The sequence below is a fragment of the Varanus komodoensis genome, unplaced genomic scaffold (assembly GCF_004798865.1).
Source record: "Varanus komodoensis strain SLA01 unplaced genomic scaffold, ASM479886v1 scaffold36, whole genome shotgun sequence".
Classification (NCBI taxonomy): domain Eukaryota; kingdom Metazoa; phylum Chordata; class Lepidosauria; order Squamata; family Varanidae; genus Varanus; species Varanus komodoensis.
The window spans coordinates 1,024,029-1,050,936 of NW_025335873.1; the positions used below are offsets into that span (position 1 = coordinate 1,024,029).

Genomic DNA, 26,908 nt, shown 5'->3' on the forward strand with positions numbered 1-26,908 from the left:
ATTTTTCCTTCTTAAAGCCATGCTACCTGTGCTGGCTGGTATATATGGCAACTGGAGGAAAGGTGGGGCGGGGGAGGAAGCAGTTGTGACAAAACGGTGTCGCATCGCAACGGTGTCGCATCCCTTCTCCAGCTCAGTGGAACAGACTCCGTGCATCCAGCTGTACAAATTGGAGGAGGAGGTTGATTATTTTTACATCTTACCTGGGGTTCTGTACTTGCTGTTGCAGCTGCTGCACCTGTGTGGTCTAAGCACATCACAGGCTGAATATACCCACACACATTACGAGGTGTGTGTCAGTAGCAAGTCTCTCCCTCCCTTTTCCCTCACCAGCAGGCTTAGTTGAAAACCTTAGAAGCTCAGTCCTTTTTTTAGAGCTCTGCACATCCCAACAGCATCAAAGTAACATTCTCTTCAGGATGTGGGAGAAGCATCTGCCCATGTGAAGAATTGCACGCAAACTGAAAGAAACATTTCCTCTCTCCCCTTTGGAAAGATTCTGGCTCCACCCTCAGAGTGCTGCCTGAAGGTGCTGGGAGCTGGACAGTGGGCATGTCAGACACTTGTGGATGAGTCCACTCACTTTGCTTGTCAACTCCTTACCAGCCTAAGGAACACCCCCTCAGTCTCTTCCCACCCAGCTCCAAAATGTCTCCCTGCTTTTCCAAGCCAGGTTGGTTCAGATGTTCTTTCTGAGTATCTTTACCAGGTAACCTTGAAACTGTCAGGTCACCTGTCCACCTTTTCCCCTCTGCCTCTTCCTCTGAATCAGATGAGCCCATCAGAGGAGACTGTCACTTGAGCGAGCTGGGCCCCTTTCAACATGTCAACCACATGATGCACATTGGCTGCATGATTGGAAGACACAAGTGTGGAAGCAACCACATTGTTCCAGTTAACATACACAGAGTAAGGCTTAAAGACACACCTTCAAATATATCGTCGTATTCAACATCTACTTACGCTGCCTCCATACTGACAACCTCTTCTTTGCCAAAAGCAGAGTCTGATTTTTGTTTATTTGATTGTCTGCTTAAAATATTTTAGGACAAAATACCTTTATGGTAAAATTCCCCAAGGTGACTTCCAACGTGTCAGCTTATAATATATAATGCAATAAAAGTTAAGGGAATAAATTGTAATAACAACATTAATTATTAATAAGAAACAGCCACAACATGAAAGCTGTTAACATGCTACCCAGTAGAAACTGTAAAATAAACAAAACAGAATAAATGTTACAGCCAAAACCACATCATATATTCATCAGCTTAATAAAGCCCTGAGTAAGAGAAAGCCATGAAAATGAATGGTTTTTGCAAGTTTGTTTGAAAACCTGCGATGACTGGGCTTTATGCACCTCCATTGGAAGAGAGCGCAGCGGACACATGACCACAGGTGAGAAAGCGCTCTCTCGCATTCCTGCCAACCCAGCTTTCTTCATGGGACCTCAGCTGCTGCTCTCAACTATTCTGGCTTTTCAGTTATTTTTGAAACAGTTGATCACTTTCTCTTGCACGACTGTCTTCACTCCCTAGATCTCTTTGGATGGCTATCTTGCTGCCTAAATAATCTCTCTTCCACATTTCCATAGGAGAGAGTACCTTCCATGCTTTCTCCCTTTCCACTGGGAGCCCCCCAGGATCACTTCTTGGCCCCCTGTTCTTCCATCTCTGGCAGGGTGGGGAGCATCAGATTCCATTGCGTTTGCTAGCACATATACACAGATGACCCTTCCTCTCTGCATCAGAATGATCTCCTTTCACCCAGGACTTCATCTCCAACTTTCTCTTGGATGCTTCTTCATGGATGCCACATCCATCATAGAAAAGTAGAGCTGGAAGCGGCAAGAAGCCAGGGCACCAAGTTAAAGCATCCCTCTCAGATGGCCACCCAGTTACGTCTTGAATGCCTCTAGTGTGGAAAGTAATTGGTTTCATTGTTGTACTGCTTGGACAGTCAGGAAGTTTTTCCTCAAGTCTGCCCAGAATCTGGCTTCCTGTAACTTGAGCCCATTATTCCATGACATGCAGTCTGGAATGATTAAGAAGAGAGTCTGTCTTTTCTCTTTTTGATAGCCTTTCAAGTACTTGTAGAGTCCTATTATATCTCCCCTCAGTCTCCTCTTCGTGAGGCTAAACATTCCCAGGTCTCTCAATCTTGGCCCTGTCCCCCTTGAATTTAATGCTGGTGGTTTCAGTGCAAAGCTGTTAAGATCTCGAATCTTCTTTCTGTCTTCCAGGGTATTGTTTGTTTATTTGCTTAAAGCTTTTATAGACCGTCTACTGGCATCTTGGGACGGTTTACAACAAAGCAACAGATAAAATAGAGCACAGCATCCAATAGTTCAATATTATAGAAACCACATTAAAATGGAATAAACATTAAAATAATGGGAAAATAAAAAGGGTTTCTGTCTGACCCAGTTTTGTGTCATCTGCAGATCTGATCATTGTTCCCTGCACTTCCTCATCCAAGTCATTAATGAGCCCTCTTCTCAAGCTCAGTGTGTCTCGGACTGAACAAAGGCCAGAGAGGTGTTAAAGATAAAGCCAAGTTGGTGTGGCTGCTCACCAGACTGGATCTGGACATTGTCAGAGGATAAAAAACGTAGCCTGGTCTGCTTACCCATCAACAGCATCTCTATTTACTTTTCTGAACAGGCATGATAATGTGGCTTTCTATTTGATGCCACTCTCTCTTCATTCCCCATAGTCGTCTGTTGCCAAGCCATGTTGCTTCTTCATTGGCAGTGTTGTTTAAAAAAAAACAAACCACCTGCTCCACTCCCCCAGTCAAAAAAATCCCTGATTCATGCTCTGGGGATCACTTGGACTGCTGTGACATTCTCCATTACGGACTTCTGTTGATTCACCTCAGTCCCTTCACCTCCTACCCGGCATCATCTTGCCAGACTCATTCTGTGCTCTTGTTGCTCTGATCGTGTGACACCCCTGCATTGGTTTCCCGGTGGATTCCATATTCTGCGCAATGTCCTTGTCCTTGCCTCTAAACCCCTCCAAGGCCGGCCTCGTTGTCAAGCTTGACTTCCTCGCAACATCAGCAACCCAAATACTTTTTAAAGAAGCAGCCACCCTCCTTTAGTCCAGCAGGACACAAAACACAAACCATTCACTCACCAGAGCCCATGGACCAGAGTCCTTAGTTGCTTAGTACTAGCCAACGGCAGAATCTCGCAAACCCTGGATCTTACACTTCTTTTACTGGCTTTTGTAATATGTACAAAACTTCAAGCTTCATATATATCCTGTTACATGCCGAAGAAAATGCAACTATAGGAAATCAGTGTTCTGAGTGTTGATGAGCAGGTATGTCACATTCAGGATAGTAAAATTGATTGTAACTGCCTGGTGAAAGCAGTTGGACCAGTTAATGTAGGTAAGGGTGGACTTGCAGGGTTTCTTGCTAGGAAGTGTCCCTCTGTATTGTACATAACCGTGGCAAGGATACATTGGGCACGTTCATCTGTGTTGTATTGTTCTCCATAGCTCTGGGCCCATATATGTTTATTCTGGTCTAAAACATGAAACAAAATGGTTAGACGGCATTTCCCCTCCAAAGTTGTTGCTAGAACACAATAAAACGTGTGTGGGTGGGGCAGGGCTGGGGCAATGCAAGCTGTCCTTGAACTGCCCCCAGCCTCGCAGGAGGCATTGCAGCTGCCTGCATGGCATCGGACGCGGTGACTCAGCAGCTCATTTGCTAGTCTGCGTTCTCCCCAGTCCTTTAAATCCTCCACAAGTCAAGGCAAGAGCTTAAATGTCAGTGTTGCTTTTTCAGCCAGGTTGCTGTTAAAAGGCAGGCGGCATCTGAATCACAGATGTGTCAAGTTGCCCTGTGACCTTAACTTCTGCTTAATAAACATCTTTGTCTTTCCTGCCCCCTGCCTCTGGAATAATCTTGGGGGAAATTTTATCTGGTCCCTGTAGGCCTGCTTTCTGGCTTAATTCAGCTAAATGTTTTCTGTGTCACTTGTTACTGAATTGCTTATGTTGTGGACACAAGAATGCATCAAGGCTTTGAGAGATGTCCTTGTTGTAGACACGGTTCTGAGGCTGTTAAATATTCACATGGATCAGCACAATCTGTTCCAAATGAATTGAAGTGATCTTGCTGCCGAGGAGGAGGCTGAAGTCGCCCAACAAGAGCTTATTTGTAGGCGTTGCTCTTGAAACTGTACAGAGAGATGTGACTAAGAAACACGCTTTAGTGTCACAGGGTCTATAGGTGTCCTTGCAAAGAAAGAGTTTTTCAGTTACCAGAAAGTTCCATCAGACTTCTAGCTTATCTAGCACGAGTGATACCCAGCTGGGTATGCTGAGGTCAGTTTATCAGTTAATCTGAAAGTTGTCCGTCCGTCCATCCTTCAGTTGCTCAATTACTGTCTGTGTATACTGCTTTACCATATACTGTGCTCAGAGGGGTTCACAAGAGGGCATTGTGAAAAAGCAAATGCATTCCTATGCATCTTAACAGAACAGTTTTGTAACAAATAGATAATATAGCATCTGTATCAAAAAAATTAATAGTTCCATTATCAACACCCTCCGACCTTACGAGTCGGATTAGCAGTGGCACGTGGCCTTTCAAGAGCTCCAGAGTGCAGCACGACCGGTTGTCCGTCCCAGTCCCTAGCAGGAACAAGAAGAAACAGTCCCTCCCCGGCATACCAAGCAGTAGAGCTTCGAGCAGAGCTTGCTCCTCTGGGGATGGCCATCCTTGTGCTGCACATCTAGAGCAGGGTGGGCAACTGGTGGCCCTCCAGATACTTTGCCCTCCTCCGCCACTGGCTGCACTAGCCAGGGCTGGTGGAATTGTGGACCAAAAAATCTGGGGGGCCACAATTTGTCCATCCCACACGCAGGGAGAGAATCTGGAATGAGCCTTTTGCCTCGTCTGCGCTATTCATTTTCTGTAGATCCAGTCAAGCAGCCAGTGCCAGTGCAGAAAGAAAGTGGCCTGCCCCTTAACAACATGATGGATCAGGAGCACCTTCAGTGGGCCTTCCTCTCCAGCCCCTGTCCTCTTGGGTGCAAATTCTTACCTGCCTCAAACATGGTTAAAAGTTCCTTTGGCAAGGATACCATCCGTAGTTAATGTGTTAAAAAACCCCAAACGGTTGGCACTTAATCCTGGTTAAGAGCAGTTACTGGCACTACTCATAACGGGTATTGATGGCAGGGCAATATTTTGTTATGCTCCATGGGTTGGAGTGCAATTCGTACTTCAGGGGGCAGAGCATGCAGTCTCATGGTCCAGTCCTATCCCTTAACCATGGTTAAAAGAACAGACCATATTGCCTTTCCACCAGTTCACCACCCAGTGCAAGGGTTAATAAGCCGCTTTAAGAATGCACTCTGTCTCTTGGTTTGTCAGCAAAATTATTCTGATTAAAAAGCCCAGCTGAATCTTCACTTTTTAATATTGTCATGTATGATAATATGGGACTTTGTTTTTTCCTTTCTTTCTACAGCTTGACATATGGTCCAAATCCAACTATCAGGTATTTCAGAAGGCAAGTATCTTCTTTTCTAACTTGTGTTTGTTGTTTATAGAATGTGAATGAGCAGTTTAATTTATTAGGATGGATGGAAGGAAGGATGGAAACAGCTATATACGATATCTCATATACATTTTCCCCCTCTCCATGTATATGGTGTCTGTGTGTCTAATTAAGTTAGGGTTTCTCTAGTTCCCTGTTTTGGCTTCCTCTTCTCAGTAAAGTAGTTGGGGTTTAAGATAAGCTGGGAGCTGAGATGACAGTTGTAGAAACAGTCAGGATTTAAACATTCTAAAGAGTGAGGCATATGAAGAGCAGGATTTGGTATTTTTCTTTTGTTTTAATAAGCTACATAGGCACGGTTAACTTCCATTCCTTGGGGTATTAGGGTATTGTCTGTAGATTCCTATGTTATCTATAAAAATGTATGCTCATGCAATGGTAAGGGATGCTGCATGTTAGAAGACCTATGAAAATGATGAGATGGTGCTGCAAATGGCCCCTTGCTGTGTGGGCTTAAGGTTAGGGAATAAAGATTACCCCTCGCTTTCTGTATATGTGCAGAGTATCAGGTCTTTGCAGGTGCTGGATGCAGAGACCAGAGGCAGGGCAGAGGTGTCGTCAGCGCTGGGCCAAAGCTGCATAGAGTCCAGGAAAGCCAATGGTCAGGCAGGGCAAGGGGCCCAGAGCATGTTCAGTATTTGCACCAGTGCATTGCTGAGACGGAGGCAGTGGCTCTGAGGCTTGGACACCGTAGAACCTGATTTGACCTTGGGTAGTCAGCTGTGCCTGTGTAATTAGGCTAATGACTACCACACCCTAGAAGATAATTCCATAGACCTTGCTTCTCATAGTACCTAAGGCCAGTCAAGTTCCTGTGGGACTGAGATCAACGAGGGCTGCACTCTGCCACAGTGGCAGGAACGCAGGACCTGTGGAGCAGAAGGGCTCTGCTCCTTCCGTCTGGTTTTCTGGGGTTCCTGGCACACCCCGCTGCTCACAGCAGGGTCTCTTGACTTCATGTGTTGCATGTTCAGGGGGCTGGAGGGGCTGCTGTGGGGAGGACAGTGTGGGGGAGTCTACTTCTGTTGAACCTACATGCAGAGGTTCCTTGGCAGTCAAGGAATTCCATGGGAATTAAAGCTGTTTAAACCTTCGGCTCATGTTTGCTGGATGAATCCGGGCAGATTTTTTCAAAGCTGAGGGCAGAACTCGCCAGTGCCATATCTGTAGGACTATTCCTTGGAACTTTCCGCACCAGGATTCTGGGCTCAGCCAAAAGTAAAGAAGTTTCATCTGTGATACCAACTTCCTTCAGATCAAAGAATAGCTTTGGGGAGGAGGAGGTAGTGATCCACTCCCTGACAAGCATTATAAAAGGCAGAATAGCGCTGTAGTTAGTCTGTTACTCTAGAGGTGGGCAAGAATTAAGGGATTAAGCAGCTCCTTCATTCCCTTCTGCAAAAAATATTCCTTGTGTCAGTTAGAGAGGAATATAATGCAAAGCCGCCTTGGACAGAAGCAGCCATGATAATCCTTCATCAATAATGCTTTAAACTAATTATAGCCCATGAGCGGCTTTTGTTCTTGCCATTAAAGGTATATTACCCGGGTCCTTTTTGCTGCATGCTTTTACTTGATAAATGGCCCAGGCTTGGCTCTCAAATGCCTTGGAATTTCGGATACAATTTGTGTGTGATGTTTATGTACCCATAAGCTTCCTTTTGTATACTAGCAAAGAGAGATGTAAAAGCCAGCCAATCTTGGGTTGGTCGGACACAGCCCATGTATAATCCATCGAAGCCAGCATGTTTAGATCAGGGTTAGACAACCGGGTCCCATCCAGATCCTTTGGACTACAACTCCATAACCCCAGACAGTTCTAGTTCTAATCCAAGACATCTGATGAATTGAACCATAACCTGTTTGGCTCATTAACCACAAGTCCATTATACAATAGCCTGATGCCAGAATCCGGTGTCTTTCCTCCTTTCACTTCCCTTATAGTACAGAGGAAACCTTGAGAAGTAGCCCACAACACGTACAGCAAGGGCATGTACGTAAAATATGCATATTCCTCTTGCCCGTTGACATGCATCTATCATGCTGTTCTTTCAAAAACAATGTGAACGAAACACAGTAATAATGCAAAGGAAAAACTCTAAAGGGCCTTCTTCACAGCAGGATGTGCACATTCCCATATGTCCCAAGACAACATCCTTCTTTTCAAATATGCTACACAGTCGACTTTCAGATGTGCTTCGCTGAAAAGATCAGTCATGGCAGATAAGTTTCCCCGAGGAACAGTTTGCCCACGAGCTGCCCCTCTTCCCCTGCAGTGTGCAGCCACAGGAAGAGTGCTGGGCATGCTCTCCATTTATGGGATGCTGGTAAGAGACCTGAACTGGGTAGCCCAGGACTGGGTGAGGCCTTTGACCTAATGTCAGACGCCCTCAGCAAGGAATCTGCTCACTGCTCCAGCAGGAGCAAAAACAGTGTCCCACCAAAGGTTGGTAGAAGAGTAGGGCAGGCAGCCGAAAGAGGGCAGCGGAGGTGATCAATACCAGCATGCAGCCCTCCACAGAGCACCTTTGAGGACACGTGCCCCTAAATAGAATAGAGCTAATCTGCTCCTACCCTAAGCCATGCCCAAAAGACAACTTGCACAGACATCGTGTGGCAGAAAAGTAACTGTTCCTTTCATTTATAAACTGCTTACATGTGAAGATTTCAAAACGTTGCACACAAGCCAATAACATAAACTAAACAATGCATGGAATATATTGTATCCACATAAGGTGGGAAGCTGTGCTAGACAGGGAAGGCTTGCATAAATCTGGGTAGTTTGCTAACTGCTTCAACATCTGCCAAAACACAGAAAGTGTTGGTGCGTGTCTCATCTCAGGGGAGCGATTACTCCTCATGCAGGGTACCGCTGTGCTAAATGCCATTCTCCCAAATGCAGCAAGAGTTCTTGGAAGGCTGAAAGTTTGGAAGCCACTGCTCTGGTGCATAGCAAAATGGTTATTTTCTTAATCACAGGTGGAATATCTTTAAAAAAGAATGTTATTTCTACACGTCTCCCTGCAGTCCTCTTAAGCCCTTCCAAAGTTGTTTCCTCTGCTTCCTAAAAAGCAGCAGGGAAGTCTTTCTACAAAGGAGTCCAAGAAATCCTTTCTGTGGTAGCCCTTGAAATACCACTGTTTGCTTTGAACAGCAGGATTTTCTGGAATGGACCGTGGTTTCTCTTTCTCCTCAGCAGCAATAAAGCAACATCTGGATGCTTGCAAGTTACCTGCTCACTGAAGCTGCCAAAATGTTAATTTTTTAGACAGCCACAGCATGATCTTTCAGGTTAAAGAGTAGAGACCTCTGTCCCCTTCCAGTCTGGCCCTGTCATGTGGAGCTAAATTTGCGTTGACTTCTTTGTTTGCAAACTCTGGCTGTGTCAGCAAGACCTGTGCCTTCCCCTGATTAGTAAGATGCCTGGGTGTGTTTAATTGGTTGGGGGAAGAGTTCCCAGAGGGCCCATTACAGGTAAAATGTACAGGTATTTACTGAAGTTCCCCTGGAGATTTGCTTGAACTCCGTTCTAAGGTGAATAAGCTTTTATAATCATCCAGTGAACCAGCAGGGTGAGTTTCAGAGAATAGAGCTTAAAAATCTGGGGAAGAAGCTCTGAAAGGGCAGAAACACAAAGACCTAAGAAAAGGTTGGTGCATTTCTGTGCTTTTCTGACATTTTAAACTCTGCAGGTGCAAAGACAGGGTCGATCTTTAACCTTTTTATTAACTCACCTCTCTCCAGCCAGTAAGCCAAAAAGAAAAGCAAGAACTTTGTTTGTTTTACAATCATCATTGAGTGTCTTTGTTCCCACCCTATGCCAAAAGCTTATAGTAACTTTTCCAGTGTAAGAGTAAAGCCCCCAAAACCCTAAATAAATTCTCAAAACAGTTATGTTTAAAATTTAGTTTATTTATGCACTGTACCTCTCAATGCTTTGAGGAGGAGGGCTGGAGGACCAGACCACCAGGGATACAGTGAAGGGGGAAAAGGCACAAAGGATGCCCCCCCCTCCAGCTGATGGGGAAAACATGCGGAAGATATCCCAAAGAGGGCTTGTATGCTACTTGACTCCACCTTTAGACAAGAAATACTGGGGGCAGCCACATTTTGTGGGACAAGCCAATTTAATTCTAAATGTGCTTCGCACAAGTGCATCTCCATTTCATATTTTTCCCAGCCCCAGAGAACTGAATGTTGCATTATTAATAAATATTTTAAAAACGTTTGTTTAGCCACTATTTTGTGTGTGGGTATAGTTGTATATGTGGCTTTTGTTTGGGAGGAGTGTGCTATAGAGTCTTCCTGCAAAACCTGCTTAAAACAAAGAAAACACAAAACCCACTAAGTTTGGGGTGAGTGACAATATGTTGACTAAAAAAAAAATCTTGATTAAACCCTGTCTTGGTGTATATTTGGCACCAAAATCCATTTTGAATTAATACTGTATTACACTATTTCCAACATGCCCCTGGACTTGAGATTTGGCCAGATCTCTGTGAGAGACTAATTACAGAGTCGAGGGGCTGCCAGAATGAACCTCTCTAGACTCCGCCCCCCCCCCAGAGTTCTTCGCATTCAGGTGTGTCTCTCTCCCCCTCCCTCCAAACTGTACCTTTTTCAGGGCGAGTGCCACCCTTGGTTGCATAGCCAGAAGTGTGGCTTCCAGATCGAGAGAGGTGTCACTGCCGCTCTATACGCCTCTGGTGCGCCTGCAACTGGAGTATTGTGTTCAGTTCTGGGCCCCTCATTACAGGAAGGATATAGCCAGGTCAGAGTCAGTGCAGTGTAGGGCCACAAGGTTGGTGGCCGGTTTGCAGGGGATGCCATATGAGGTGAGACTGAGGGAACTGGGTCTCTTCAGCCTGGAAAAGAGGAGACTCAGAGGGGATATGTTGGCGACATACAGGTATGTGAGGGGGCGTCACATACAGGCCTGTTTTCCCCTGAAGAGGAGGGCAGGACGTGCTTCAATGGAGCAAAGCTCAGGGAACCAAGATTCAATTTGGATACCAGGAAGTACTTCCTGACGGTTAGGACCCCGAGGATGTGGAATGGGCTTCCACGGGAGGTGGTTGAGGCCCCATCAGTGTGAGTGTTCAAGGATAGGCTGGATGTGCACATGGTGGGCATGTCGTGAGTGGAGCCGGCTGGAGCCGGGGGTCAGACTAGATGGCCTGGGAGGCCCCTTCTGACTCGCTCTGTTTTTATGTTTCATTTCAGAGCACTGTTTTCCACACTGCAAGGGCATATAAGTCATGTACTATATGAAGATGTATCCCTGTCATTAATCTCTGAATGAGGGTGTGGGATGAGGGCATGCATGACTCAACTACTGAATACTGACTGGCTGCTCAAGGACTTGGGATGGGCACTTCCCGGGCCGGCTGATTGGACTGGCTTGGCATGACTGGCGTATTCAGCAACGCGTTAAGATTACAGCAGCTGTTTTGTTGGCGATGTTAATTTCCAGAGGCTTAAGCCTCTTAAAACGTATTTGAAATACTATTTTCAACTGAGAGGCTGGCAGGGGGCAAAGCAAAGTGCAGCCCTCCAGCACCATCTTTACTTGGGCAGTTTTGCATTTAGATCTCAGACACCCTACCTTTGCCTTGGACTTAGGTTCTTGGGCGAGACCCTTTTATTTTGAGCTTCACCAGTTTGCCTACTGGGAAATGTGTTCTGCAGCCACTGTGCCAACCATTTTATGAATGGCCAAGCCCCCTGCTCCCCAGCAGTGAACTGCAAAAGCCCCCATGATGGCATTTGGAAAAGTCCAAATGGACCTACCAATCCTAGAGGTTACTGGGCCCCGCCATAATATTTGGTTGCGAGTTCCGCCTGTGTCATTTCATCACTCCTGATCCTCCTCCTCCTCCACTTGCCTAATTGAACATTGTTATCATAACGGTGCACATTTTGTCTTTATTTTTATTACCAGCAAGTGGCAGTAGAGTACGGGGTGGGGGAAGGGTGCTCATCTTTTTCTATAAAGTATATTAATCTCTGCATATTTATAAATAGCATGCCGTAGCAGCCCCTAAAGCAGACTGAGGAGACGGCTGTGCCACGAAGCTGAACTGCCTCTGCTCTTCAGCTTTGCTTTTCTTTGAACTGTGTGGGCCCAGGAGGTGTTTTCCTGAAACAGGCAGGTAGCCAGTCTCCCATGCTATCGGATGGTTGCTCTTGAAAAGGGTGTGTTTAACATTCTGTTCCCCATAAAGACTTATGAATGATGCTGCTTTGCTTTCACAGGCGCTCTGGGTGGTTCTGTTTGCCCACCTCAGTGGCCCTCAAAACTGCATTTTTTCAGTAGGCTGGAATAATACTGGCAAAATCTAGCCCTATAGAATGTCTAACCTGCCTTGAGTTTAAGCATTAAACAATTGCTTCTGTAATTTAACTGAGGAAATATACATATTGAAACACTCCACCCCAGTAAGGAGCCTAAAGCGGTCTTAAGTTTGCAGTGTACTAAGTACACGTTCATGCTTGGTTAGAAGAAAGAGGGCACTTAAGTCCTTTAAAAATGAGTCATTTTTATCATCCCCTAGTGCTGGCCAGGGGATTATGGGAGTTGCAGTCCAACACATTTGTGGGTGATCGGATTAGAGAAGGCTGCCCGATTATAATAACATGTTCAAATCTCAACAATAAACAGGTCAGATTATTTTATCATTCAAGAAAATCCTGATTTGTGATTGGCCTTCCTTTCCACTGAGTTAAACTTTGTTTCATTAGAAATAAATCTTCCACATATATTACTTCTTTTGGCTAAATTCTGGGAATCTGTGAGAGTGAGAAGGAAAACACCCAACTCACGTAGACACATATTAACTTTGGTGTCTGGGTCTAACCTGCTCAATCACAAATTACTGCAATAAAAAAGGTTATTCTTGGAGACATTCTAAGTCTGAGCATTGAAATGATTCCAATGATTGAATATTCCAACGATTGCCTATCTGTTTGAAAATGTAATGGAATTATTTAACAATAAGGTAATGGTTCTATATACTGGGGAGCCCTTCTAATATATGGAATTATATTCATTATGTACTTACTTGCAAAATGTATGCATTGCTTCACATTGCAAAAACATTTTGAAGAGATTTACACACGCAATACAGAAATCTGTAATTAACTGGAAAAACCAAGCCAATATAAACCATAATCAGCACAATCGTTCAAATAAAAAGCATTAAAACATAATATAAAAGCAATATAAATCAAAAGAGTGCCGTCCCTCCCCACAGCCTAGAATGAGCACCACATGAACTGAGCCACACACAGCAGAAGCACAACAGTTTGGCCACAATTGATGTCCAAAGTCTGGGAAAGCAAGTGAGTCCTGGCATGGTGCGAACAAATTGGCGGTGCCCATACCATTTATTTATTTATTTACTTACTTACTTACTTACCCACTTACTTACTTATTTAGAATTTTTGTATGCCGTCCCATCTCATAGCCTTGGGACGGCTTACATAAAATAAACATAATACAAATAATTTTGTATTATTGATTTTGTACCACGTGGGCTTCCAAGGAGCATTTTGTAAACAGGGCTATTGGAGAAAAGGCCTCTTTGCAAACTGGAATGCACCAAGCTTCCCTTGGAAGCAGCACCTAGAGAAGGGCTTCTGAAGCCAACCGAAGGGATGGAGACTTGATGCATTTCATTGCAAACCACCCAGAGAGCTTCTGCTGCAGGTGGGATAGAAATGAAAATAAATAAAACACCCCTTTCTTCAACTGATAGCCCAAAGTTGTTTTGGTACCCATTCATTTAGGTGACTATTTAAATCCTTTTGTTTAAAAATTATGCATCTAACTGTATCGATGGATAATAATTGATGTTATTTGTATTGATTGATTGATTGAACTAATTTGCTGTAAACCATCCCGAGACTTTTAAGTATGGGATGGTATAGAAAAGTCTTGAATGAATGAATGAATGAATGAATGAATGAATGAATGAATGAATAAATAATAGAACCTATGTTTGCACAGAATGGTGCCTCCTCAGTCAGAGGCTATATACCTTTGATTAGTAGATGGTGAGAAAAGACAGCAGTTGGCTTTTTCCAGGTTGAACCAGATGTGCCTCTCCCCCACCCGCCACAATCCGGTTTTCGTTCATTCTTGGTACTGATGGTTGATTAAAATGTTCAGCCCCCAACTGGCTTCCCAAGGAGCTACTGTTGATAAGAGAAAAGAAATCTGGGAAAGCGCCTTGCATTGTGGTCAAGGAGGGGCAGCAGGCAGAGTGTTGCTAATTGTAAATTTGCTCAGACCTAATCAACCTGGTGTATCAATAAAAGCTTGCGAGAAACATGTTTTCGGCAAATTAATTGGGTCTAGCTTTAATGACAGGTCTCTCAAAATGCATCACCCCAGCCCCTCCCCACACTGGTAATCAGTGCACACCTCCTTTTTAGTAGAACAAAAATCAGAGGAAGAAGTTTTGGATTAGATGACAAGCCAGTGATAAACCAGTGGTGGTTGTAAGATTGTGGAAATAAATGTAACTGGGTAATATTTAGAGTATAGCAGTCACATATCATCACAGATGAATTTCAGACTTGGATGGAAGAATTTAATATTGCCTAGAAAATGTGCGTGTTTGTCCTGCTTTGTGGTGTGTGAAATAATCTAGTTAATGGCTTGGCAGTCTGATCTTCTCCTAACTCTTTTCCCCTTTGCTGGAGAAAACACGCATTTGAAAGAATATGAAAGATGGAGCAGGGAGTTCATGTGGCGTACCCCCCTTCCCTTCACTGTGCAGTTCATCATCTATCTATCTATCTCTGCTGCGTTCAACATCACAATGTTTGTCAGTATTTGTGTGGGGTGTTTCCCCCCCTTCATGTCTTCCTCCTGTTTGGCGCCCACTTTGATCTGTGTTTGAAACACTTTTTCTCTTCTACGCTTTTGCTGCTGGTACCAATTGCCTGCTTTTTGTCCAGAAAACATTATTAGCGTTCCAGTGATGCTGGGATGGCTTTTATCTCCCAGTGGAATCTCATTAGCTCTGCATAACAATAAGAGCAGCATATGTGCTTCCATGCCAAAGTAGCCAGTCAGTTTGCATTAGTTAATGGTAGTGCTTTTGCCCCCCAAAGCAACTTTCCTCTGCATCTTAACTGCTGCTGCTGAGGATGAGGATGAGGATGATGATAATAATAAGCAGCTTTCTTGTGGAAGCATTAAACAAAACAAAAAACAAAAATTCAATGCATTGGAGGTTGAAATGTAGCAGAAGGAGCACTGTTGCGAATGGTTTGCTTTTATGGATGGCTGTTCTGTAACTATAAATTGGAGCATGCTTTGTGAAGGAGAAAAGTAGGGCATCATGGAAGCTAGAAGGGGATTATGCTAACTGCAGACAAGTTGGGGAAAGGAACATCTTCACTTGGAGCCTTTAGAAATGTTAAGATTAGACATCTCGGAAGTCCCAAACTTGGGCTTCATGCAAGCATGCCTGTTCAGCTGACTGCCCCAGGGAGACTGGTTTCCTTAGAAGTAGTTTTGGCTTCTCTCCCTTCACCAGGGAAGGAAAGTAGGTTTGCCCTTTGTCACCAGCCGGAGGTCCAAAAGCTGTTGAGTAAGTCGCACAGCATCTGTCCTAGCAAGGATGCAGCAGGCGCAAAACACACGGTCCCTGCAAATGCCTGTTGCTTCGTTTACACTCATTCAGTGTCATTTGCAAGGCAGCTTGCTTTCATGACGAAATGCGGGGCTTCAACCCAGCGCTGTCAAATGGGTCACTCTCCTTGGTGTGTAAGCCAGAGGCCGGGGCCCCTGCCTCAGCACCAAGTGCGCGCATTTCTCTGCACACACGCACTCGCACATATTTGGATGTAAAAGCAAGGGAGGGCGCAGTGTGCTTCAGCATGGGGATGGGGTGGTTTACCTCTCCCGTTCCCAACTTGACACTCTGCGTATGGCTGTTACCCTTAGGAAGAAGCCCTGGCATGGCTCACGGTGAAGCATTTGGTGTCGGGTCCGGTGTGGTGTTCAAATCTTCCGTTGTGATTCTACTTATTAGGGTGTAGTACCTTCCCACCATTCCTCCTTGCAGAAACCCGGCTGGGACTTGCAGGATGGCTTCAAGAGGTCACATTTAACTCCTCTAATCTGTTTGGGGTGCTATAGTAATGTTAGAAGTCCTGCCCCTAAGGCCTTAGCCTTGGTGCCTCCTTGATGACTAAAAGCTGGGGACCTGAAATGCGCTTTAAAAACACATGTGCTGCAGGCTCCTTTGCTAGCTAACAAGCCAAAAAGAAAAAAATAAAAGGTTTTATTTTTAATACGTGTTACTGTGCTTGTACATCTTTACCCCACTGCATGTTTTTACTTTGGATTTATTTTTAAACAACATACAATTATTAAAACAGTATTTAATCCTGATGAGATACCTGAGGGAGCAGCCTCTTGCAGGTCTTTACTCCTCCTGATTTTCTGCTGTGCCAGGCAGACCAACATAGTTGTCCACATCATCACTTCCCCTGTCCCGCATGGTCTTTAGGAATCCACTGGGGACAATGGGAATTCAGGGGAACCTGGGAGGTTTAGGAAAAGGAATAAAAGAAAGCCAGGCAACGCAACAGGAGAGAGCCAGAACAACTGCTGCAAAATGGCAGCACTGAGGATTTCCCCCAGTAGCCGTTCTGCAGCGCTTGGCTTTTCACTGTTTCCACAAAGCAAGCATGGACTCCATTCATGGAACCACAGCCAAGAGGGAATTAATCCCCACTTCATTGCTGCCGTAACCTAAAATACAAGCTCCTGATGTAGCAGCTTTCTCAATGGATCGCAGTGTGCTGCTTTTTCCCTCAGTAACACTTACTATGTTAGCAACAATATCGGAAATCTTTCTGCTGCTCTTAATTCAAGAGTGTTGCTCAAAAAATTAGCCATGATCTAAGGGACTGATATAAACATGTAAACATTTTGCAACTGACTGATTTTGGGGCTGCCTTTCCTTTAAGTCACAGCCCACTCGAAAAAGAAAATCGCTGCTGCTCAGTGACCAAACACATTCTTTGTGCTGCAGATCGTCCCCAGCATCTGACCTGTGAACTGGCCAGACCCAGGTCAAGTCTCATTTCTCCCAAAAATTTGTTACAGACCTCTACCAGGCCCAACTTATCAGCTTTATCCCTGCCCCCTGGAAATCTGGTCCCCATGGATGCTGCTGCTTTCAACTCCTCTGGCAATTTTGACTTGACCTCACCCAGGTGAGCCTCAGGCTGGGCCACTGTCTGAATAACCCTGGCCAGATCTTTGTCGGGCTGCAGATAAGGGGACCTGAAGTGCCAGCCTACATCCTCATCCGTTATACTCCAGGAAAGACTTGCCCTGCTTCAGCTTTAGTGGGTAGCTCCTGTTATTGGCGATTGGCACCCATCTCTCAGCCTCAGTTCCACATCTGTAATTTCGGGATGAGCTTGCTGTTTTATCTTTGAAATTGGATGGCGCTTAAGGATAGGTGGGGGTATATATGAAATATCTCGACACTTGCAATGTGCTTATTATTGGAAAATGCTTTTTTTAAAATGCAAATGCATCTCGCATCTAGTGGTGCAGGAGCAAAAGAAGGTGGTACTTTCCCGCACATTCTGTCCTCAGCTGGAGGACTGGGAGATTGCGTGGCCCTCACGAGTGCCCTGGGGGCTGAGAGGACTGTAGCAAGCAGGAGGAGCAGGAAAGCCCAATCCTGGGAGCCTCTATGATTTATCAGCACGCTGTTTTCATCATGGCCTGTGTGGCATAGTGGTTGGAGTGTGGGATGGGGACATGTGAGATTTGGGTTCTAGTCCCCTCTTGGCTAGAGAAAAACCTGGAAAGCCACTGCAGGTTCCTTGCAAGAGGACGGATGGAAGGGTGTAAAGTAATATAGTAATAATTACTACTTCTAGTTGTGCTTTAGGTAAATAAAATGATCAGGGCCTCTTATTTTTACCATGCAAGTACTGAGAAAGACCCTTGGAGATACATCGGAAAGAGCGGCATTTGAGGGGTGCATGAGGGGCAGCCATTTCAAAGCACCACTGATGAGTTTTTTCTCCCCAGGTAACCGATCACGCAACTACTGCCCTGCTGCATTACCAGCTGCCGCAGATGCCGGATGTGGTGGTGAGGTCCTTCATGGTAAGTTTGCTCTGGAATTGCAGGGTGAGTGAGGGTAGCATTTTGGGATTTGGCCTATGCTTTGAAATGCTTAGCTGGTCCATGCGAGACTTCCCACCAAACAGGGAGTTTGCTGGCCCAACTCTGCAGCCTCAAGTTCCAGTGTGGGGAGGATATTGGGAACCTGGGAAGGAATGAAAAGAGATGGAGGAATGGAACATATTAGAGAAAGCCACTGCTGTGTGCTTGAAGCTAGACCAACATGCCCGAAAGGGGATTGTAGGCTGAGGAGCCATATAAGTGGGAGCGGTAGAAAGCAACTGCAAGCTGACCCTGGCTGGCTGGATCCATCCATTGTTCTCTACTGCAGAATTTGCTCCAGGAAAGACGGAAAAGCAGGTCCTTGACTAGAAGGAGACTAAAAGAACTGAAACCAGCTTTGCAAATCATGGTTTCGTTTCCTGGGTTAAGAAGAAACCATGCTGAGCTTGGGCGGCAGTGAGCAAGCCTGCTGTAACGTACGCATGTGTGTGTGCGCGTGCGCGCGTGCGCGCTGCACTCTGTGAGGCCTGGTTAGAGAGTGTTCAACCCTACAGACTGCTCCTAATGGAGGCGTGGAGAACCTCAGGCCCACAGATCCGCATTTGGCACTCTTTGGTTCTCCGGCTGACCACCCTCTCCCTGCGCACCTCATCGCCCATTTAGCGTTTCCTGGCCTTTGTGCAGGCTTAAAGGTCGAAATCCTCTCTTCAGGCTGAGTTACTGGAAATGAGCGGTTGAAGCTAAGAAGTGCTGGCATTTTAGCCCTCTCTTTTGCTCATCACAGGAGTCCAGCCCATGAGAACTTCTTCAAAATGGAATTTAGCTCTTGCGCTGCACCCCTGTCCCAGGGATTTAGGTTAAGCAATTGACAGCCTGGGAAAGGGAATGATTCAGCACAGACTGGAAAATCTTATCAGTTCTACCATTCAAAAATACCGAGTCTAGAAAACCTGGGGCCAGGTGTTGAGATGCTCTTTGCCAGTGAAAGGATCTAGGTAGCCAGATAGGAAGACTTCTGCCCAAGGCCTTGGAGAATCAAATGCTTATAATACTTGGTTTAGAACCTAGATGGATCGATGGGCCAACTCAGTACAGAACAGCTTCCTGCAGCTGGGGCTGCAGATGGCGGATAGAAGCGTATTTACATCTAAAAGGTCCTAGGTTCAGTTCCCTGCAGCTCAAGTTACAAGATCTCCAGAATAGTCCTTGCCGAGTTGTCACGAGTTGAGGATGGATGGAACTTTCTAGCTTCTTGTGTCCTTCAGCTGAAGAAGAGAGACCTTAAGTCCCTTGAAGGACAAACAGGTTACACGCATATCCATAGTTCTATCCCACCTTCTCACCAAGTGTGAGGCAGCTCAGAGAAGCAAGGAAAAGCTCGCCTAGCACCCACCTGGGCTGCTTCACTAAATTCCGTTTGAATGTGGCTTTGAAGAGGACTGTGACACGGAGGTTCGCTTGTGATAAGCAGGGGCACATTGTGGCGCCTCCTCCCACTCTGCAGCAAGCACCTGGAAATTAATGGATTGAGCCTGGGTGGGCACATTGGCCTAAGCCATAGGTTTGTGGTATTGATTCTCTAAAACACTGATAACTTTTAACAAAGCAAAGTCAGGATGTTCCTCCCAAGTGCCAATAATGATAGGCATCTCGCATGTCAGGTGTGCAATTGGGTTGACAGGGTGCAGTGACGTCTTAATTATCCAGGCAAGAATGAAGGACTTCCCTGTTTTACTCTTCTTCTACTTCCTGAAAATATTTTAAGCAAGCAGTTTAACCCACTTCAGCTTTGTATTGTTTTAAAGGTTCAGGGAATCTCGGTGTTTTTGAGTAATGATAGTCAAGTCAGACCAAGCCAAAGTAAAGTACCATTTCATTTTGCTGTTGGATGGCATGAGCCCCCCCCCCGTCTTGACTTCTACACCTAGAAAGGTCTTAGTTCTTCTTGGGGAAAGTTATTGACAGGCCAAGATTGAGAGAGAGCTCAGACAAAGGCAGAAGGGTTCGCTTCAATAAATGTGGCCGACCTCTTCTTCAGAGAACAATTTTCTCTTATCGACATAATTCAATAGGAGTTCAGATGACAAGATTCATGAGCATCCTTCGGAGCACGAATCTGCTTGTTTAGGAGGCTTGTTTTGTAAAAGCTGCATATCTCCTTGGGCTGGGAATTGAGTTATATAATGTTGATTCTTACATAGGACACTGGGCATGACCTACTTCAGGGGCAAAACCTTGCCCTCAAAAGCACCTTGCTTAGCATCTTCTTCAGGCACAGCCCTCCTGCTGCATCCCAAGGCCCTGAGGGTAGAAAGAGTGCTTCTTAAAACAAAGCCTAACCATTAAACTGCAGCTGGAGTAGAAGATTATACTGCAGTGTTGATCCATGTTTCAGCTTACACTGAGGCAGGGCAGGGTCTGTAGCACACGGCACAGAAGATCCTTGGTTTATCCCAGGAGCTTCTGGTTAAAAGGATCAGGGACCCCATGATCCTGCTGGAGACTCTGAAAAGGAGCTGCCAGTCTGAGCGAGCCATCGGTGGACACCAAGAATGTGCGGACTGACCAAATGCAAGGTCAGCGAGGTTCCTTGAATTCCGCCTCAACATGTGCATCTCCATCAGATCGCAAGCTTTGCAGGAACACAGTTCACACAAGAATGTTTGCATACTGAGGAGTATACTTTGTTCTTCCATTGTTTAAAGTAGGGCTGTACACGCCTTTTAAAAAATACACACTACTTCATGCACATTTTTCAGATGTACACTTTGCCAAGCACTTTTTTATTTTGGCCATAACTCACAGCAAATGCTCAGAAACATGCCACCTTGCAGCACAGTGCTGGGGTTCAGACTGCTTCCTTAGAGACACTTTACACACACACACACACGCACACACATGTTCCTGTATGGGGAAAGCAGGATGCCAGTAACTGCTGGCCTTTTGGACTGGGAGGTTTGAAGTTGAGTCCGAAGGATGGAGGAGCAGTTGCCTGGTCCCTGCCATTGCCCGCGCTGTAGCCTGTGGGTAGCCCTCCATGCACAGCCTGCCGGTACGGTTTTGCCTCGGGTCCTCGAGCAGAACAGCAGCCACCAGCGGAGTGCCAGAAAAAAGGAACCGCTCTGTGGCGGCCCGGCACCTGCCACCCAGAAGTGCCCAGCCCTCTGCCGGCTGTTCATGGCTGGCTCTCCTTAAGCCCATTACTGTTCGGAGTCACACGGTGGTCGCGTGGAGGCCAGATGTGTTTTGAAGTTGCTCTGTGCACACTGACCTTTCTCCAGAACTGACCCTTGCTGCAGGATCGTGCATTGATGTGCCTGTGCATTTTATGCAGCCCAGCTTTTGCGCATAGGATATCCACAGTACGTGAAGTACCTCCTTGGTGCTGAGCAGTGCAAGGTGATCCACACCACAGTGAACAGCTTGGTGGTTTGTATTTTATGAGGATTTGTTTATGCTTTCACCACAGGCGCTACAATCAGGGCAGTGCTCCCAGCTGGTCTTAGTGGCTAGGTTGGGATTTGTTTGAGGGTTACGTGAGCAGGCCACACCCCATGCCACTCTGTGAAGGTTTCAGCCGGGAAACCATGTCCCTGAAGCAGCACCTTCTCCCCTGTGCTCTTTTTTGTGGCTTCCATTCATCACAAATGCAGGCGATGGGCCTGCGTGGAGCCTCTTCCAGGAACCTTCTGCAGCTGGGGAATTTCTGGTAGGAGCTGTCCAGCACTGTCCCGGCACTCACGCGCCTGGAGGGTTCCTGCTCATTCCCCCAGTTCCTCCAGCATCAATTGTGCTTGCCTCCTGGAGTGTCTGTTCTCAATTGCACTATGAATTCTACACTTGATCTTGGCCAAACGGCCAAGAAGCTTCTCTTTATTAATTAAATTAATATAAATGAAGTAAATACTGGCCTGGTATGGGGAATGACCACATCCCTTGCCAGTCCTATACAGGTCCCCTCTTTAAAAGTTACTGGAACTATTTAAGATACAATGGCATAGGATTGGCTACCATGAGCTCCAGATGTTGTACAAGCAATTATTTTCTTCTTTGCTGTTTGTGTGGTTGGTTGTTTGCTTTGGTATTGTTCTTCTTAGCAGAGATTTTTTTGCATGCTTTAATAGTTACAATTTCATAATAAAAAGTTTTCTTGTTGGCGAACTTTTGCACAGTGAGTGCTGTGTGCATTGCTTGGAAAAAACAGGAACAAAGATGGCATATTTTAATTTACTGAAAAGTCCTGGAGGGCTTCTCTTTTGGCACATGCTGCTCATTAAACCAGGCCTGCATTCCTGCATGATGGACAGTTGATGCAGAGGTACAGAAGCTCTCAGACAAAAGGCCTAAGAAATGTTACTTTATGGCAGCACGGTTTGTATTCCTGCATTTGGGCTCTCGAATGCCCGACATTTTGCATACAAGTCGCCCACTCCGGCATTTCATATTGACAAGGTCACTTCTCTGAGTGAGCGGTCAAGCTGAATTTGATTTTGGTCTAGCTCGTAGGAAGTTCTGGCTGTGTGTAGTGACCTCTTGATCTCCAGGACCTGCTTGTCATGGCAGGAATTTCTATTTCAGTTGCTGCTTATGGAGAGCAGGAATTCCAGCAAAGTGGACTATCTGCGGAACTGTGACCTTGCGGTTTTCTGCTTACTCCCTTCCTTCTAAACACCCTCTTTCACTGGGCTCAAGCCAAGCTACTTCTCCCCCTCTCGGCATTTTTGGTCTCAACAGAAGCATTGACATTGGGAGAGTCCGGATCTGGTTTCCTCACTTCTTCCTCTCCTTTTCTTTTTTAGACCTGGCTCAGAAGTTACATCAAGCTATTCCAGGCTCCGTGCCAGCGCTGTGGAAAGTTTCTGCAGGATGGCCTACCACCCACATGGCGGGATTTTCGGACACTGGAAGCGTTCCATGACACGTGCAGGCAGTAGCGCACAGACTTAAGCATGAAGGACTGGGGTTTTCTTTCAAAATATCTGTCATCTCATTTTCTCTTCTACCAAGATCAGCGTGCATGTGTCAGAAAAGAGGGCTAAAGCATTTGACACTGGGTAATTCTTACCCATTCCTTGGTATTGACTTAATTCAGCTAAGCACAGGAAGTCTAAAGGAGACTGATGTTACTGTCCGTGATCATCTTTTAAAATGCCAGGCTTCCAGTCGGGAAGTGTCCATTGGGATCAATCAGCATCATTGCTTGTCACAAATTCCAGATGCCTTTTAAAGGGATCTGCCATATAGGTTTTGTCACCAAATTACTCTGCAGTCTAGCAGCTATTTTTGTTTGAATAAAAGTTGATATTTAGCTCCCTCTTGGATCCTGGTTCCGTCCATCTGTACTTGTTTTGTCTGTCCCCTCTTTAAGGGGTTACTGTGTGTCTCTCTCTTTTTATAGAGCATTTTTATTTGCAGAAAGAGGAGGTTCAAACATTAAACTGAATAAAAAGCAATAAAAACTTGCTTTTATTTTGCAACTATGCTTTTTGCTCTGGGTTTTTTATTATTACTATGAAGAAGTTGTGGTGTTGATCTAGACATGAGATTTTGAAAGGGTTCCTGTCCTGGCAGACTAGGAAATTGGATTGTGCTCATGGTGTGCCCCCCCCCGCCCCCACAGGGTTGAGGAGGACCCATAAATCCCCCACAAGAAGTTTGGCACCACTGCTGGAAGGAAGCAGCCTCTCTCGTGTTTTGCTAGGAAAGGGGATTGCAAAGGATCTCTGTGTTGCTTCCCAGTCTTTTAAACCACAGAAGCTCAAAGCAGAGCTGGAAGACTTGAGAAAGAAGGATGTGTCCCATGAAAAGAAAGGGTGGAATCACGTGATACAAAGGGAAGCCACTTAGGTCTTCTCTTGGGTGGCAAAGAAGCCCTCTCCCACATTTAATGTTGCTCGGAGGGAAAGCACCCCACCGCCTCCCAAGACATCCAACCCAGTCAAGAGTGGAGAGAGAGAGAGAGAGCGCGAGCGCGCGCGCGCGCGCGCGAGCACATTAGTGCAAAAGGGCTGACTAAAGAGAGAGAAGGGCTCCCTCTCGATCATCCCAGAGTGCAGAACATGGAATGTTGGGCTCAAGTTACAGGAAGCCAGATTCTGGCTGGACTTCAAGAACCTCCTGACTGTTGGAGCAAAACGACGATGGAACCCATGACCTGAGGAGGAGGTGGGCTCTCCCACCCTGGAGGCATTCAAGACGCAGCTCGGCAGCCATCGGAGAGGGATGGTGCAACTGGGAGTCCTGCACTGAGCAGGCAGCTGGACCCAATAGCCCTCTGGCCCCTTCCAACTTTACTATTCTATGATTCTGTAACCCAACCCACCTAGAACTAGATAGGTATGAATATATCAATTTGAGTTGACTGATTTCTGATCAGACAAAGTAATCCACTGAGAGGTCCAAGAGAATCAGTAGGGTTGCACTTCCCCTGGGAAAGGTCATCCCATAGGATAACCAAGGCAGTTTCCAAACTGAATTGGATCTAGAACATCACCTTCAAGCAAGAATGCCTGGAGATGATCTGCAACCTCAGCCTGGAGTGCTTTGCAGCTTGATTACTGCCTCTTTCAAAAATGCTGGCACTGCCCTGTCTCTCAAAGAGGAATATACAACGATCCAGACCCAGCTGGCATCACCTCCTTATTACAAGTGAAAAGCAAATGAGTATCTGAAACTCATTTTCTGCAACTGAACCAGGTAATGCTCTGGATACTTCTGTTAATAGAACTTTACGTACAGCAGAGTCCCCGGGGAACAATTTTCTCTTTGAAGTGTATGTACGCAAATGTATTCATTTAGTTTCTTTTAGGGTGCAATCCTAAAGCTACTAGGTGCTGCCTAGACAGCTGTAGGAAAGGCTAAATTTCTGACTTGGACCTCAGAAGTGTATGCCAGGGTTGGATTTGGAACGTCAGTTCTAGTGTGCTCTCCCCCTGCCAGCTCAGTTCTTTCCATGTCCACTGCAGCTCTCAGGGCAGGGAGGAGATGAATCCTGAATCCCTGAATACCCATATAAGAACCCCCCACCTTCAGTGTTTTGTGTGGTGAGAGAAGCACACAGACAGTTTTTACCTTGTAATTCCTTCTACCTTTGATAGAAACCCCCAGGTTTGGAGGGTTTGTTTGTTTGTTTGTTTGTTTATTAAAACATTTCTATGCCGCCCCTTGCCGAAGCCTCGGGGTGGCTCACAGCAGAAATAAAATACAATAAAATACAAAAATAACAATATAAAATTAACAATATAAAATAAATAACAATATAAAAGAAGGGTTCCAGGTTTCCCTAGTGGATTCGACCCTCACTTTCTCGATTTTTTGATCTTAAGTTCATTCTCTCTTGTTTCTGCACGAAATGCATTTTGTTGCATTATACCCAATCTCTGCATTTTTGCAAGCATGTTTTAATCCAGTTGTGCCGTTTTCCTTCCCCTGCACCCACCCTTCATACATGTGTTTTCAGCACTGTTCTTTATTATTATTATTATTATAACATTTCTATGCCGCCCCTTGCCGAAGCCTCGGGGCGGCTTACAACACAATAAAATACATTGAAATACAATAGAACATAAATTACCACTAAATACAAAAATACAAAAAATACACTGAGCTACAAACATAATAATATAAAATTAAAATTAACAGTATACAATAAGTAAATAAAGAATATAGGAGGAGAAAAGAGAAGGAAGAAGAAGTTGCCCTGGCCAGATCATATATTTTAACAATTAAAATGATGTTTAAATAAAAAGGTCTTTACCTGGCGCCGAAAAATCAGTAATGACGGTGCCAGGCAGACCTCTTTGGGGAGTGAATTCCATAGGTTGGGCGCCACCGCAGAGAAAGCCCTCCTCCGAGTACTTACTCTCCTAATTTCTTTCATGGAGGGTTCCCGGAGAAGGGACTCTCCCGCAGATCTCAAGGGGCGGTCGGGCATATACAGACGTAAGCGCTCGTTCAGGTAGCCAGGACCCAAGCCGTTTAGGGCTTTATAGGTCATCACCAACACCTTGAATTGGGCCCGGGCTTCAATGGGCAGCCAGTGAAGCTGACGGAGGACTGGAGTCATGTGAGCATAACGCCCCATCCCCGTCAGCAACCTGGCAGCTCTATTTTGCACCAATTGAAGTGTTCGGACCGTCTTCAGGGGAAGCCCCACGTAAAGCGCGTTACAGAAGTCTAGGCGGGAAGTCAACAGCGCATGTGTCACCGTCGCCAGGCAGTCGTACTCCAACACTTTTTGCACATGTTTAATTTGAAGAACTAAATTACAGAATGTGTGACTAAGTAAATAAATAAATAAAGAGGATAGCCGCATTTCAATTTGCATAATTGATTTTGGCCATGCAGAATGCACACTGAATTTTCCAACTTGGAACGTTTTGTCTGTTTCCTTAGTTTGAAGCCAGTAGGGAGCAAGAAGAGTAAAAATCACATGAGAAAACTGGACCCCAGCTCCCACTTTTGTAGGGAAAGGGCGATGATCCTTGTACATTTTTTTTCACTATCAAAAGCAAGTGACTGTTCTGAAGGCGTGTAATGTACCATCAGAAAGCCTGCATGGATAAAGCTTGACTGTGTTTCTTCTCCACCCCATCTGTGGAACTGAAGCCAGCAGAAACCCATCACAGTACTTCTTGAAGAGAGTCAGTCACAAATTCCTTTTTGCCTTTGCTAAAACAGTAGTAAAAAGGAACACTAGCAAAATCTGCAAGCATTTTATGTGAATAGCAGATGTATGGAGAGGAATGACGGGGTGTCTAAGAGCCAACCTACAGAGGCAGACGAACTTCTGATACAAAGCATATTGTCTGCCATGCATTTGGGAGTACGTTCCACTGATTATGCTTCAAATCAGCCTTCGTGATGGGGCTAAAGAGTTAGGATTCAGCTACATGTTTGTTTATGATTAAATTGCATGTATTTTATTGCTGATGATTTTTAAATACTCCCACTCCTTAAAAGAACAGGTGGTTTTATACAGACTTATCCGTATGGGAAAACATCTCATCTTATAATGGAAGGATGCTTGGTTTGGTTTTATTTATTTATTTTCTTTACTGCCCGGTTAGTCAAAATGACTGTCTGGTCTGTGCACAAAATAAAAATAGACCACAAATATAGTACCCATAAATAAAACAACAACAATTAAAATG

At 45.3% G+C, this 26,908-nt stretch overlaps 1 protein-coding gene across 3 annotated transcripts in view; it reads left to right on the forward strand.

Annotated features, from left to right (window-relative positions):
- The window catches only part of MED27 (mediator complex subunit 27), a 135,494-nt gene extending 112,419 nt beyond the window's left edge, over positions 1-23,075 (forward strand). For 2 of the 3 annotated variants that reach the window (XM_044439896.1, XM_044439894.1), the window contains 3 exons: positions 5,495-5,536; positions 17,658-17,735; positions 22,556-23,075. In XM_044439896.1, coding sequence (XP_044295831.1) covers positions 5,495-5,536; positions 17,658-17,735; positions 22,556-22,690 — 255 coding nt within the window. In that variant the 3' untranslated portion in view covers positions 22,691-23,075. Of the gene's footprint in view, positions 1-5,494; positions 5,537-17,657; positions 17,736-18,084; positions 19,608-22,555 lie in introns of those variants that run through there. The other variant, XM_044439895.1, reaches the window with a different exon arrangement.
- Positions 23,076-26,908: the final 3,833 nt, after the last annotated feature.